Source organism: Aythya marila (assembly GCF_965140915.1).
Source record: "Aythya marila genome assembly, chromosome: 3".
Classification (NCBI taxonomy): Eukaryota; Metazoa; Chordata; class Aves; order Anseriformes; family Anatidae; genus Aythya; species Aythya marila.
Window position 1 is genome coordinate 17744052 of NC_139044.1, and position 13547 is coordinate 17757598.

The 13547-nt window shown below is 36.0% G+C and overlaps 1 protein-coding gene across 4 annotated transcripts in view; it reads left to right on the forward strand.

Annotated features, from left to right (window-relative positions):
- Positions 1 to 13547, forward strand: part of CDC42BPA (CDC42 binding protein kinase alpha) — a 151846-nt gene that overhangs the window by 115383 nt on the left and 22916 nt on the right. For 2 of the 4 annotated variants that reach the window (XM_082757476.1, XM_082757473.1), the window contains 9 exons: positions 2904 to 2942; positions 6196 to 6315; positions 6985 to 7065; positions 8154 to 8259; positions 8989 to 9125; positions 9766 to 9905; positions 10587 to 10668; positions 11814 to 12030; positions 12849 to 12911. In XM_082757476.1, the coding sequence (XP_082613602.1) occupies positions 2904 to 2942; positions 6196 to 6315; positions 6985 to 7065; positions 8154 to 8259; positions 8989 to 9125; positions 9766 to 9905; positions 10587 to 10668; positions 11814 to 12030; positions 12849 to 12911 (985 nt within the window). The remainder of the gene's footprint in view (positions 1 to 2903; positions 2943 to 6195; positions 6316 to 6984; positions 7066 to 8153; positions 8260 to 8988; positions 9126 to 9765; positions 9906 to 10586; positions 10669 to 11813; positions 12031 to 12848; positions 12912 to 13547) is intronic. The other 2 variants (XM_082757474.1, XM_082757475.1) reach the window with 1 other exon arrangement.

Genomic DNA, 13547 nt, shown 5'->3' on the forward strand with positions numbered 1-13547 from the left:
GCTCTTTTCAGTGGTGTCTAGTGTGAGGACAAGATGCAGTGGGCAAACACTGGAACCCAAGAGGTTCCATCTAAACATCAGGAAGCACTTCACTGTGCGTGTGACAAAGCACAGGAACATGTTGCCCAGAGAGTTTGTGGAATCTCCCTCCTTGGACACCTGGACGTGGTCCTAGGCAATCTGCTCTAGGTGTTCCTCTTTGAGCAGAGGTTTGTCCCAGATAGCATCCAGAGGTTCCTTCCAACCTCAACCATCCTGTCATTCTGCAAAAACTTGTTAAAAGAGAAATAAAGTACATATGTAACAGGGTAATGGATAATTTTCCGTTTTGCAAGGTGAAACAGAGGACAACAAAGTTTTCCTCTTTGCTCTCTAGTTAGTTTTGAAGGACACCAATAAATACAGGATAAAGCACTGTTGTTTTTTGTTGTTTCTTTTGTTTTAAAGAAGGCAGCTTTTTTTTTTTTTCATGAGCTTTTACCTTTTTTTCTTTGCAAGTGAATAATTTTCAACTGTTGCCATACATCCTTTAGATCATTCTTCTCAGTTGATCCACCCAGATCAAATCTTTTTAACTAATACCCCAAGTTATTAGCGTGTATATCATTGCATATGGATGGCTTGGCACATACAGAATCAAACCTCCTTTGGTATATTTTCAAGTCGAGTCCAACAGCTTTGTTTTCTCAGTACCTTTCTGAATTGGAGTAACTATCTGCTATCTAGGGCCTCTCTAACACTGAGGCAGAATGCTTTCTGGCAAACCTGCTAGCAAAACAAGAGAGTTGGCTGTTCAAAGACAGGAAAAGTACCTTACAGACAAGTAGAACACTTGTTGAGTTATATTTCTTTATTGAAAGAGAAATGTCTGATGTCATTTTTAGTAGGTGGAAGGTAGTATAATTAAATTGTGTTTTAAAGTCAGTTCTGCACCCTTCTATAGCTGGGCAATTACTTGATTAATTCACAAAGAGATTCATAATACCTAGCCTTTCAGTTACCAAGATGAATGTTTATTTATGTTTCAACTAATGCAGCAGGTTCGATATCCACATATTTGACTTAAAAGATAGTAAGGGCCTCAAAAAAAAAAGCAAATAAAAAAGGGGGAGGGGGGGGAGAAGAACAAAACCCACCCTCCCCTCTGGATGTGACCTCTGCTCTCTTATCAACATGTCTTTTTGACAGTAGTTGCTTTGTAGGGCAATGTTTATTGTAGCACCTCAAAGAGAATTAACCTGTGCTCAATCAAACCTGAGAAGTGTGGGGGTTCTTTAAATTCAGACCAGTGAAGAATTAGAAACCTGTAGGTTAGACTCAGGCAGTGCTGCAAGATAGCATGGTTTTCAGGAAAGCCTGTCCTGTAATCAAGAACCCAAAGTAAATATTACTGATGGCCCATTATGTTTCTACAGCCTCTGTGCTTCATTATGAAATGACAGAGTGTGTAAAATAATATGCTGTTGTAGTTACATATTGCACTCTTTGCAAAGTCTCTGCAGACTGTTTAATGTATACATGTGTAAGCAGCACCGAGTTTGACCCACTGGATACATGTGAAGTTTGTTAGGGTGGATAACGTCTCCTGTCTGCCATCCAAATAATGTGATCATTTATCACGCTCAGTGAATGATTGTAGTTAATTCTAATTGTATCAGTTAAGGAAAATGATAGCTTTGCATTTCTTCTGGAGAGCAGTAAAATCATTTGTCTTGCTGTCTCTGTAGCCTGCAGGTGTGTTGAGCAAGAGAAGTAGTAGCTCAGTATTGAGATGAGTAGCAGTCACTGCTGGCTCACGCTGTTCCTCCTCGAATCCTCAAAAAGATACCTGGTCAAATCGGTGGAACTGGTGCCAAAATCCTCATAGTTGTGAAAGTCCAAATGTCCAGAAATGATCCTTTCATCTCCTGTGTGCACCAGAGGTGTGAAAAGGAGTAGAACTGGGTTTTGCTGCCTGTGGTTTCTGATTGTGGTGTGGAGGGCAGCCATCCCCAATGACTCCACTATACTCATTTCTAAATCTTTTCCCTTATTTCTCCTGTGTGTTGCAGATTGTCTCTCAGTAGTATCATCTAGGTCTTAAGTCTGCTGTGTTCCCGGGAATTGTCTGATAATAGCAGTGTTGGGTGGTGGTTTTTGTTTTGGTTTGATATTGTTTTTTATTTCTTTTCAAGATTGATCTTTGTGTATCTCTCTAGCTCACAGAAGCAATCAACTTGTTTTATTCAAAGTTGAATTTGTGATTATTTAGTAACACTAAAACAATAACAAGCCATTTTCCCTTGACAATTATTTTCCTACTTGGTAGAAAATATTTTTTTTCTCTTGTTAGTAGCACATTATGAATTAAAAATAGCTTTCTTAAATCTTCCTGCAGTCTGCCCCCCATGCAGTCCCTGTGGGCCTTGGTTAAACTAAACAAACCTCAGGTTTGTAAATAACCACAGAGTAAATCATGTTCTGAATTCTCGTTTTTAAATACTCCACATTAGCGTGTGCTGAGAGCCCTGACTGTTCCTGCACATTCATAATTAAGTTTAGAATTCCTCTGGTTCTTAATGATTCTTTAAATTGGATGTAGTGAACCTCCAAAAGATTGCTTTATTTGTGTTATTGAGAATACAGGGATACTAACTACAAATCATACTTCTGTAGTGTAACATAGTCTGTAGTTTCACTGTTATTGTCTGTTGTAAAGCTACAAACTCTAAAATAACTGTTCCTTTTTTTGACGTTTCTTTCCTCTTGTTACCCCAGAATAGTGTTTTGAAAATTGTTTTAAAAATGAACGTGTTTGTGTGTGTCTAAACAGTACATCTGGAAATATACAGCAATGAATTTAGAGCTGAAGTATATGTCACTGTTTGGTTTTGTAACATATTCTCCTCCTTTCTTTGTTAAAGCGCTCTCCTTCCTGTATTCCAGCTAACAGAGGCAGATGTGTAAGAGGCTGTCTTACTCTATGTGGCCCTTTATTTTTGCCTGTTGTGTACATGCCTTTGTTTAATGTATGGATTACGTATATATCTCTCTGCATGTCTTGTGCTGCTGCTACTGCTTGCTGCTGCCGCTGCTGCTGTGCTTTTTGTTGTTTTACAGCTGTGGGCTAAAAGCTTCTGGAGTATTTGGTTTGGTAATACTTCCATGAGCAGAATATCGCAGTAACTAAAGAAGATGCTTTGGCTACTTCTTCATTTCACTATGAACATTCATTACGAAAGCTGATCTGGTTGATAACAGGATGGGAAGATGAGCAGATGTCAAATGAGGGCCTGTTTGTTTCCTTGACCTTTGGAGAGGACACGTAGGGTTACAAGAATTTCCTGTACAAGGTAGAAGTTTGGCATTCAGGAGGCATGTCAGAGCAAATGACAGAAAATATCACAGCACAAAGATAAATAAATGAGAAGTAGGAGACTGAGTAAACGGAAACATTGAAGAAGGTGGGAAAAATTCATACAAGGAAGACATAGTTGTATGTGTTATAGTCTGTCGAGCTGGAAAGCTTTGTGGTGTTTCAGAAATTGAGGTGGATTTTAAAACATGGTTTTACCAAAACTTTGTACCTGAATTGGTGCCAGGTATGCCATGTCCACTTTAAACTCACTCCACTTTGAGCTACTTCTTTTGATTCTTTCATATATATGTGATAGTAAGACTAGGAAAGCATACAAAGCGTTTCTATTGAACAATCAATACATAAACAACAATACCCACAGCTCAAATAATGACCTAATGTAGTTCAAAGCACGCATCTCAGCATCTCAGTGTTTTAGGCAAGCTTACAGTGACTATTTTTGCCTGTTGTGGCTCCAATTCAGATGTATTTATACAGGGGCCAGCTTTGGCTCAGACCTTCATAGAATCACAGAATGGCTTGGGTTGGAAGGGACCTCAAAGACCGTCTAGTTCCAACCCCCCTGCCATGGGCAGGGATGCCACCCAGTAGATCAGGTTGCTCAGGGTCTCATCTACCCTGGTGTTGGCACCTTCACAGACGACATTGTGTGTGCCGATAAACACAGTCTGGTGGAAGCCAACAAGGCTGTTGCAATTTGATCTCAAATGTTGTTTTCATAATCCGGTGGCTTAGTTTAAGGCTAGTTTTAATGGTGCTAATATTATGGTCCACTTAAGCTTCTGGCCATAGCTGAGTTAGGCTTCTTTTGTACTTATTTCATCTCATTACAGTAAGGAACCTGAAGATTACAGCAGCCATATAGCTTAACACCCTGTTTCTGCAGTGAAGTTGGTGGTTAAATTCCCTTCAAATTCAGTAATGGTAGATCAGGTTCTGTGTGTTTTGGGGCAAAGTGAAAATACATTAGTAAATAGTTCAGCAGTTGTCTTCTAACCACAAAGGCTTTGTAACACATTCCCAAAAAGTTCCATTATTTATATTATCCTTGTACTAAATTTTTTAAGAGACACCATGAAAATTCTTTGGTATGCAGATACTACTTTGAAAGGGAAAGCCTTCTGAGTATGTGGAAATGTTTATGAAATAATAGATTAGATCTCTGAATTTAACTGAAAGAAGAGAAGGAACGTCCGCTTCTTACTATGAAAAAAAAAAAAGTCCTGTGGTTACTCCTTGGGCTTGCTTTTTTAATAGCACTGTTAGAAAGCAGCAAGATTTTTTGAGGTTAAATAGTCTTTGACTGGATTCTAAGTTAGCACATGTTCAGACTTGCTTTAAAAAAAAAAAAAAAAAAGTTTAATTGAAACAATACTATGTGTCTTGTCTACTTAAAGGCATCAGTGTTTCTAATACTGGATGAAGCTTCCAGTTATAATTTGCTTCTGATAAATCTGAGCACAAAATGTTTACTGCTACTTTTTGCCTCAGTACTTAAAGTACATGACTTATGTGCAGAAAATAGGTGTATCTCATTATCCCATGACGCAAATTATTTTTTGTTGTTGTTGCAGGCATCTTAATTTGCCTAAGTTGATTAAGCTGATGAGCATTCTCTATGACATTTTTTTTTTTATGACTATGGTAAAGAAGTCTTCAAACTTAGCTCACTACAATCTAAAATAAGAAAAAAAAAATAGAGCAAGAGAACTTCAGCTGCACCTGTTCATTGCCATGATTTTCTGGGGAAGAGAACTCTATATGCATGTATAAGATTGGCATGGCGATATATTTTGTTCTCAAAAAAGTAGCAAAGGTTATTGAATTCCTAGTATGCTGTCAATGGCAAATTAAGAAAAAAAAAAACACACTGGAATATTCAGATGCGTTCTGTAAAGGTTGCTGCATATTTTATTTTGTGTGCAAGTTACACAAATCCTTAGCAATGGGGAAGTGTTGATAACATTGCTCTAGAAAAGCCAGACATGCCGTGGAGCCTTCTGTAGGCCTTCAGCCTTTAATTTTATTATTAGTGGAGAAAAGCATCCTTATCTCACTTTAATTTAAATAAAAAATAAATCCAAAACTTTGATGTGGGGATGTCATGTTTACGATGAAGAATCTTGCATTCTCTGATTTTCATTCGATTTTTATTTGATTTTCAGTCTCGATTTTCATTTGTCTGATGAAGATCAGACAAAAGATGACTTGTTATCAGGACACCTGATCATACTCAGTGTCCTCTTGTTCAATATAATCTTGTTCTTGGCTTAGTTTTGTTGTGTATCAAAGACTAGGAAAATAGTCCCCTGAAGAAAATGTAGAAAATAAAGATGTTTCCCTTCTTGTAGTTTTGGTGGAGTACAAACCCCTTCAATTCTCTGTGAATATTGTTAATGCTAATTTAAGGAAATATAGTATTTGCTCTGCCTTTTCTGCTAAATACATTTGCACTGATTTATGTGGTTTATATGGGAATTCACTACTAACAAATTTCTAATACTGGTGGACAAAATAAGAGTAATGTTTAGAAAATAGTCACCCTTTAAAAATGCTCAATTACAAGTCTCCTTGAGTGTTTATCAGGCGCCTGAACTAGCAGTTCTTATGCATGTGCTCACCTCTCGGCAGAAGCCTTGGCGTCTTCATATTTAATAATTTAAATTGTGTTTTTGTAGCTTGATTAAAGAGTTACTTAAAACTGATTCTTTCTTTCTCAGTTTTCTCTTAGGAATTCTGCTGCTTCCTTATCTTATTTTGGTAAGAGTCAAGAAATCCATTTTAACGATGACTTTGATTTCTTTTAATTTTTTCCCCCTCTGGAATTGTTCTCCTAGATTGATTCAGTTGAGAATTTTACATTGTCTAATACACCATCACGGGATGAAGATACCAAGTCTCACCTCCATTCAAGATCGAGGTCTCCTTCTACAGCAAGCGAAACTGAACCCATAGAGGTATTTTTTTTTTTTTAGGAGTACCAGTTTTACTTTGCTGTTACAAATCTTTTTGTTTAGAAACTAAACTCGCTATACTGTAGGGACTATTTAGAACCCTGTAAATAACCTTCTGCACTGGTGGTGAGCTGTACTTTGGGGAATATTGAGTCCTTTTATGTATGGTTAGTTAGTTAGGGATGGGGACTATGGTAAATCAATTATTGGATGTCTCTGCATAATGTGTCCTTAGTTGCGAAAATTTAAGAATTATCTGCACAAAGATGATGTTACAATATAGTTTGAGAGCATGTTTTGGAGTCTTGCTTTGGAGTCTTGTCCATACAAAATATTAGCAAGGTTCTGCAACCGTAATAATGTATCATCCCCTTCCCCTGTTTAAAAAAATCAATTCTCTGATTATTTTATGGTAGAAAATAGTTGGTTAAGTGGAGCTAATGCAAAACTATTCTTGCCGTTTAAGATGTCAAATATTTAAGAGCTGAATCTAGCACATCATTTTTATGACAAGTAAGATTTGTATTCCCGAGTCCTTCCTTTGTTATTTTTTTTTGGTTTTGTATGCTTGGGAATGGAGTGGGCGGCAGGTTGTAGTATTTTTGCTTTATTCAAGCTGTCTTTGATAGTGCATATTTGATGTCTTACTGATCTTTTGGGGACTACATTCAGGTTATGGATCATCCTCCTCGTTCAATTCACACGCCAACCATGAAGACAGCATATATTGGATCGGGACTTCCTGCACTAAAGGTATTCAATCATGTGTTCACATTTTTTGTACAATAAGGGGAAAAGTATTGCTCCTGGGCCACAGCATCAGGAATCTTACCAGAACTCTCCAGAAGAGTTCTTTGTGTGCAGGCTGGTTGCTTTCTAAAATTTAACAGCCCCTCAATAGCTCAGGAGTCTTCTGTATATATTAAAAAACAAACAAACAAAAACAACAACAAAAGCTTTTTTTGCAATTAATCAATGAAGTGTGTAAGTCTTTCTAATACATCTGTTCCACTATTTTGATAAATTGCAAAATAACAAAAGACTTTATATAAAAGAATGCTAGAGATGTTTGAGCAGGCAGTTCTGTTGGCAACGTCTTAATAGATCAATGAAAAATACTAAGTGTGAAACAGATTGTACTGCACCCGTTGTTTCATTTTTACAACTGTTTTGCCTTAACAGTAAATAATGATTATTTTTCTAAGCTTATAGACCTCAGTTACAGTGTTGCAGTTGTGTGATTCATCCCACCATGTTTCTGTGATAGCAATCATGTCATATTTGTCTAACTGCGACAATGGTTTCCAACTCCTTCTGCTTGTTTCCCATGCTGTGTGTGGAGGCTTCAGCTGATCTATCTGTTGCAGTCAACCAATTTAAAAATCAACTTTATCTGCATTCTTGCTTTAAATTGGGTATTCTGAAATAGCCTGTGCCTGACACCATAAAACTGAACTCTGTCATAAAAATCAGAGTTTTGAAAAAGAAGTTTGATGTTTTACTCTGAACTAATGCAACACTCCTTACAGTGAAGCACTGAATGTTTCTTGAAAGATAGGTACATGCATATGTTCAACTTGTAATGAGTGTAATTGGGTAATTTTGTCAACTTTCCTGTCTATGGTGGAAGCAAACTAATGTTCTGAGGCAAAGTTCAGTTTCTGTGGTTGTGTTTGCATGGGATGGTTTAAGTTATCAATAACAAGCACTGATAAGGAATGTCTTCAGCCTGTGTGTTAGGAACTCAGGTCTCATTTCAGCAAAAATTCTTGTGTCTGTGTAAGATAACTATTCTTCAGAAGTGTTACAGATACTAACATCCTTGTCTGCTTGTTTCACAGCCTAAAGCACATCAGTTTGTAGTGAAATCATTTAATACCCCAACAAAATGCAATCAATGCACGTCTCTGATGGTTGGTTTAATAAGACAGGGCTGCACTTGTGAAGGTAAGTATAAAAGCAGGAAATGGGAACTGAAGTTCTTACAGATGCAGATTGCATAGTAAACAATAATGCAGGTGTCTTCTGTATACATTTTGAATAACAGAATATATTCTCATTCTGCTGTCTTTTTAACAGTGGAAGCCAAACACTTTGAGTATCTCATGTAAAAAATTACATAGTTATCTGGGGAAGTACTTATTCTGGTTGGTGGCAGAAGAGCTTAGCAGAGTTTATGTAAATTAGCAATAAGGGGCAGCAGTCATTGGTCAAGTAGGCTGACAGCAACCTTGCTTTATGACCTGGAGCAGTATGTAAGAAAGTTTTGCCATTTAGTAACAATATTGCTTCTTTCCAGGACTGATTTATCCTAGATTTTTGTATACACAGAATAACACGCATCATTTAGGGAAGTTTGCAGCTTTTTGTTTATAAGACAGATGGACCTAGAAAAACAATCATATAGATTTTTCAATTTGAACTTCTAATGAGTTCCATAGAACTCTGAAGCTGAACAACTCTGAATTTAGATCCAATCAAATTCTGCACTGCTGTTGTGCAAAAAAAAAAAATAAATTACTTTTCTATTTTAGTGTAGCAAAGTTCAGTGCAACAATTCAATTGTTAGTAAAAAATAAATAAATAAATAGAAAAAGCGTCATCATCATTATCATAGTTTTTGCATTGCATAAGAAATAACCATCAAATACTTTTGTTTCGTTTCCTCCTCACCAGTATGTGGATTCTCCTGCCACGTGACCTGTGCAGACAAGGCCCCTGCAGTATGTCCAATCCCTCCTGAACAGACTAAGGGCCCTTTGGGAATAGATCCGCAGAAAGGTATAGGAACAGCTTATGAAGGACATGTCCGAGTAAGTATCAAATAGCAGCATTTGGGGCACTTGTGTCAGATTTGTTGCTGTCTGGAGGTGAAATTAAACTCTAATTTTAGGGGTGGATGATTTAGTAATTTCTTAAGGTAACAGTTTGGAAACTAAGACATCAGTTTTCACAGAGCAACTCTTGGCATTTTCAACAGTATTTCTTTCTTTATCTGTTGGCCATAGTGCTTTGAGTTGGTCTTGAATAGTCCATCTCTAGAGATCAGATCATCTTCCCAGGCCAGTGAGTTTTTGAGTCTTCCTGTTGATTAGTATTGTTTGCTGGTAATTGCTTGTAAAGAATCAATTAAAAAATTACTAGGCAGATTTCTCTTGACCATCTAGAGATATGTTGACAAAAGATATAAACATCTATCTTTGAATAAGCTTGTTTACTATGGAGAAACAATCTGTGGTGCTAATTTATTTTTTTTTTTTAAACAACATGTTGTGGTATCTGTTTGATTGTGTTTGATGCTCTTACTGTATCTATGCTATTTCTTATCTTGCTTAATGTTATCACTGAACAAAAGTTTGTCAGCCTAGATGAGAGAATTGATTTTTGTACTGCCTGTTTGATTTTTGACTGCACAGAGATTTAAAGAATTGATCAGAATTTATTTTGCTAAAGGTACCAAAACCAGCTGGAGTAAAGAAAGGTTGGCAGAGAGCGCTGGCAGTGATCTGTGATTTTAAACTCTTCCTGTATGATATAGCAGAAGGAAAAGCATCCCAGCCCAGTGTGATAGTGAGTCAAGTCATAGACATGAGGTAAGCTTTCTGTTGTTCAGTGGGAGCTTTTAGTAAAAGTAAGGGGGGTGACAATGCAATTAAAATTTTATTACTACTTCCTATGCCAAAATGCATCTGTCATCTGTGTGTAAGTTGTGGAATTAGTAAAGAATAAAAATACATTCTTTTTGGGGTTGGATAGAGTTTTGAAGACAGATTGACCTTTGTCATTGGATAAAATTAATAGAATTTTGTATTCAGGAGGGCTGAATATTTTGTTCTCACTGTCTTCAGTATTATTGAAATACTGACTTTGATGAAGGTTGAGGACATCTAACGTACCCAATTAAGATTACAACTTCTAGACAGTTTGGATTTTTATGAAAGAGTTGAAAGGGTCTTCTTGCCCCAGTCTGTTCTTTCTAGTTTGATTTTTGTTTTAAGTTTTTAATTCAAACAGATGCAAAAATAAATACTCTGAATAGGTATATTTCCATCAGCATTTACCAGGAGTAATTACATAACGTTGTGTTATGAGTTTCATTTGCAGATAGAGAGAAAAGTCAGGATAATTTTAAAAATTAGATCTCAGTACTGTCCTGTTGTGTACATAACAAAACAAAGAAATTGATACTGTGGAAATATAAGTAAAAAAAAAAACAAACATACAGATTTTGCTTTCCTTAACTCTTTTCCAATAATGTTTATGGTCTCCATAAGGGATGAAGAATTCTCAGTGAGTTCTGTCCTGGCTTCAGATGTCATCCATGCAAATCGAAAAGATATCCCCTGTATCTTTCGAGTAAGTATGTCTGTCTTGAGCCTAGTAACCCAGAAGTACTGGGTTTTACAGTGTGATGTACAGCATGCATTCACTGACGACTTGGCTAGTATTTAACTTCTGTCACAAGTTCTAGCATTGTGTTGTTCATGACTGCAGCAGTACATAAAGCTCTGTACATAAATCCATATATTTTTCGTCATAAAAATAGCACAAGTTCTCATCAAAAAAGATGATAGGTTTTATTTTTTTCTAACCTTCACAATAAGACTTATGTTTCTCAACTTCCTATTAGGCATTTGAAGTTCTGTTCTTCATGACTTTCTACATTTTCATTTCCCAAAGTTGTCTTCTGCTTTTCAGTTTGATTTGCTGCATTATTCCTGAAGCATTTTTTTGTATGTAATTTCTTCATATAAAGGCATGGATTTTTGAAAACTCCCATTCATCAGGTAGTTAGTATACAGTGTAATACACTCGTCAAAATTTATCTGTTACCTGGCATCAGGATTTTGCCATCACTGTCGTTTTCTAATATTCTTCTTATTTTTACTGGATATTCCATTGAAGCTTTGACCTCAATGAAAAATCTTTGGTGTCTAATTAATTCATGTATCATTTCTTTACCTACACTATTCTGTTTCACTCCTTGTTTTTCCTGCTTTCAGACTGTTCAGCGCTCTGCATGCTGAGAGGAGATAAACCTACAAAAGGGGCTTTTGCTTTTATCTGTAGCAGCTGTACCAAATACATGATGTTGATAGGTCATTCTTCTGTATATAGCATTCCTATTATGTTAAATTAACGATGGAAACTATTGACTTTTAAAAAATACAGAATACTTTGTAAGAAATTCTTTACATTATAAAATTGCTGTGAGATGTCTAGCTGATTTAGGTGGATGTTTCCAAATTACAGAATAAATAAAATATGTTACAAAAAAAAAACTTTCAGATTTTGCTGCATTATTCACATCTATAGGTCTTTCTGCCGTGAGCTCTTGATTGTGATAATTTTTTTCTATTAACTAAAGCTAAATTTTTGCATTCTTAGATCAGATAGCTGATTAAAAGAGCACTTTACATGCATCTGATATCATGTATAAATTATCAAGATGAAATCTTTTATTGCTTATGACTTAAAATACGTATTTAAATATTTTCCAGGTCACAGCTTCCCAGCTGTCTGCATCCAGTAATAAGTGTTCAATCCTGATTCTAGCAGACGGTGAGAATGAAAAAAGCAAATGGGTAGGAGTGCTGAATGAATTGCATAGGATCTTGAAGAAGAACAAACTCAAAGACCGCTCAGTCTATGTTCCCAAAGAAGCTTATGATAGCACCTTACCCCTCATCAAAACAACACAGTCAGCAGCAATCATAGGTACGAAATGAATAAGAAGAAATCTCAGAAAAATTTCTTCTCTTAGATTCTAATGTTGCCAGAAAAAAGCAGAGTAATGTAGATGATTCATGATGGCCTCTATGATGGGTATGCATACGTTTTAAAGCATACTTTTTAAAGAAAAATATGTTAAATTACATTGTTTACTGAAAAGAGAATAATATGTAGTGTGTTTATCCCGTACGGAAGTATGTATGGGAATACGAGAGAAGTGCAAAGTATGACCCAGAACTTTTGTCACATATTTAAAAATATGCGAACACATCGTTATAAGCCATTTTGGCTAAGCATTAAACATTACTCTTGTGTTATTCTGCAAATATAATTCCTAACTGATTCCTACAGATTTAGAACTACAGAATAGGTGTAAATCACTGATTTTACAAAAATCTGCCTGTTAAAAAAGAGAGAAAAAAACAGAGCTGAGAATAAAGTCTTTTAAAATGCTACTGCGCAAAGTATGTTGAGCTCAGATTATTTAAATGTGTTTTTTTATTTATTGCAAAGTAAGTGGTATACCTAACTACTCTGAATGATTTCTTAAAAATAATATTTCCTGTGTTATTTCTACTAACAGGAGAAATGGAAAAAGACTTATTTTTTCAGAAACTTGAAAGACCATTTTTTTCTTCTTTTTTTTTTTTTTTAGATGAATGCATTTATTTTGGCTTTATATTTGTTTATTTCAAGATATTAAAAGAAATCTCTGTTAATCAGAATTAACACATTTGTTGGAAAAAAAAAAAAACATTTTAAAAGAAAACTAACCTTTTTTTTCCCCTTTGTTAACATCATAGACCATGAAAGAATAGCACTGGGGAATGAAGAAGGGTTATTTGTTGTGCATGTCACCAAGGACGGTAAGAGATTCGGAACTGGTAATAATTTCCCTTATATTAAATAACCAGAAAATGACTTTGTAAGCCTTGTTCTCTTAAGATATCCTCTAGTTTCATTTTTCTCCATTTACTGTATTACAAGTTGGAGAGCCCCATGTGAGAGCAGATAATCAAGAAGCTGTTCTCTGTGCTTTCTGTTTTGGGTATCAGTTCCAGTAACAAAGATCCATCATCTGGAATGCAGCTGAAGGTTTTATTTCCTTGTTTGAAGCAGACTCAAAATTGAATTCAGGCCAGGTCGGGTCTTTGTCCAGTCAGGTCTTGAAAAATACCTAAGGTCAGAGATTTCACAACCTCTCTGGGCAGCTTGTTGCAATGTGTATTTCACAATGAAACATCTCATATCTAGCTGGAACATTCCCAGTTCCAAGCTGTGACTTTTTACCTCTTCTTCTGCTGTGCATCTCAGTAAGGTGCTTGGGTTGGACTTCTGTGTAACCTCCTCCTTGGTATTGGAAATGAAACCTTATGTTCAGTTATGTAGAGACATAACATCAGATGCCACAGCTAATTCAACAAGCAACATGTTTAATTGTACAGTTTAGTTCTTTGAGGGTTTTCCTTTATTCAGTTGTTTAGTGGCTATAAATTGTTTCT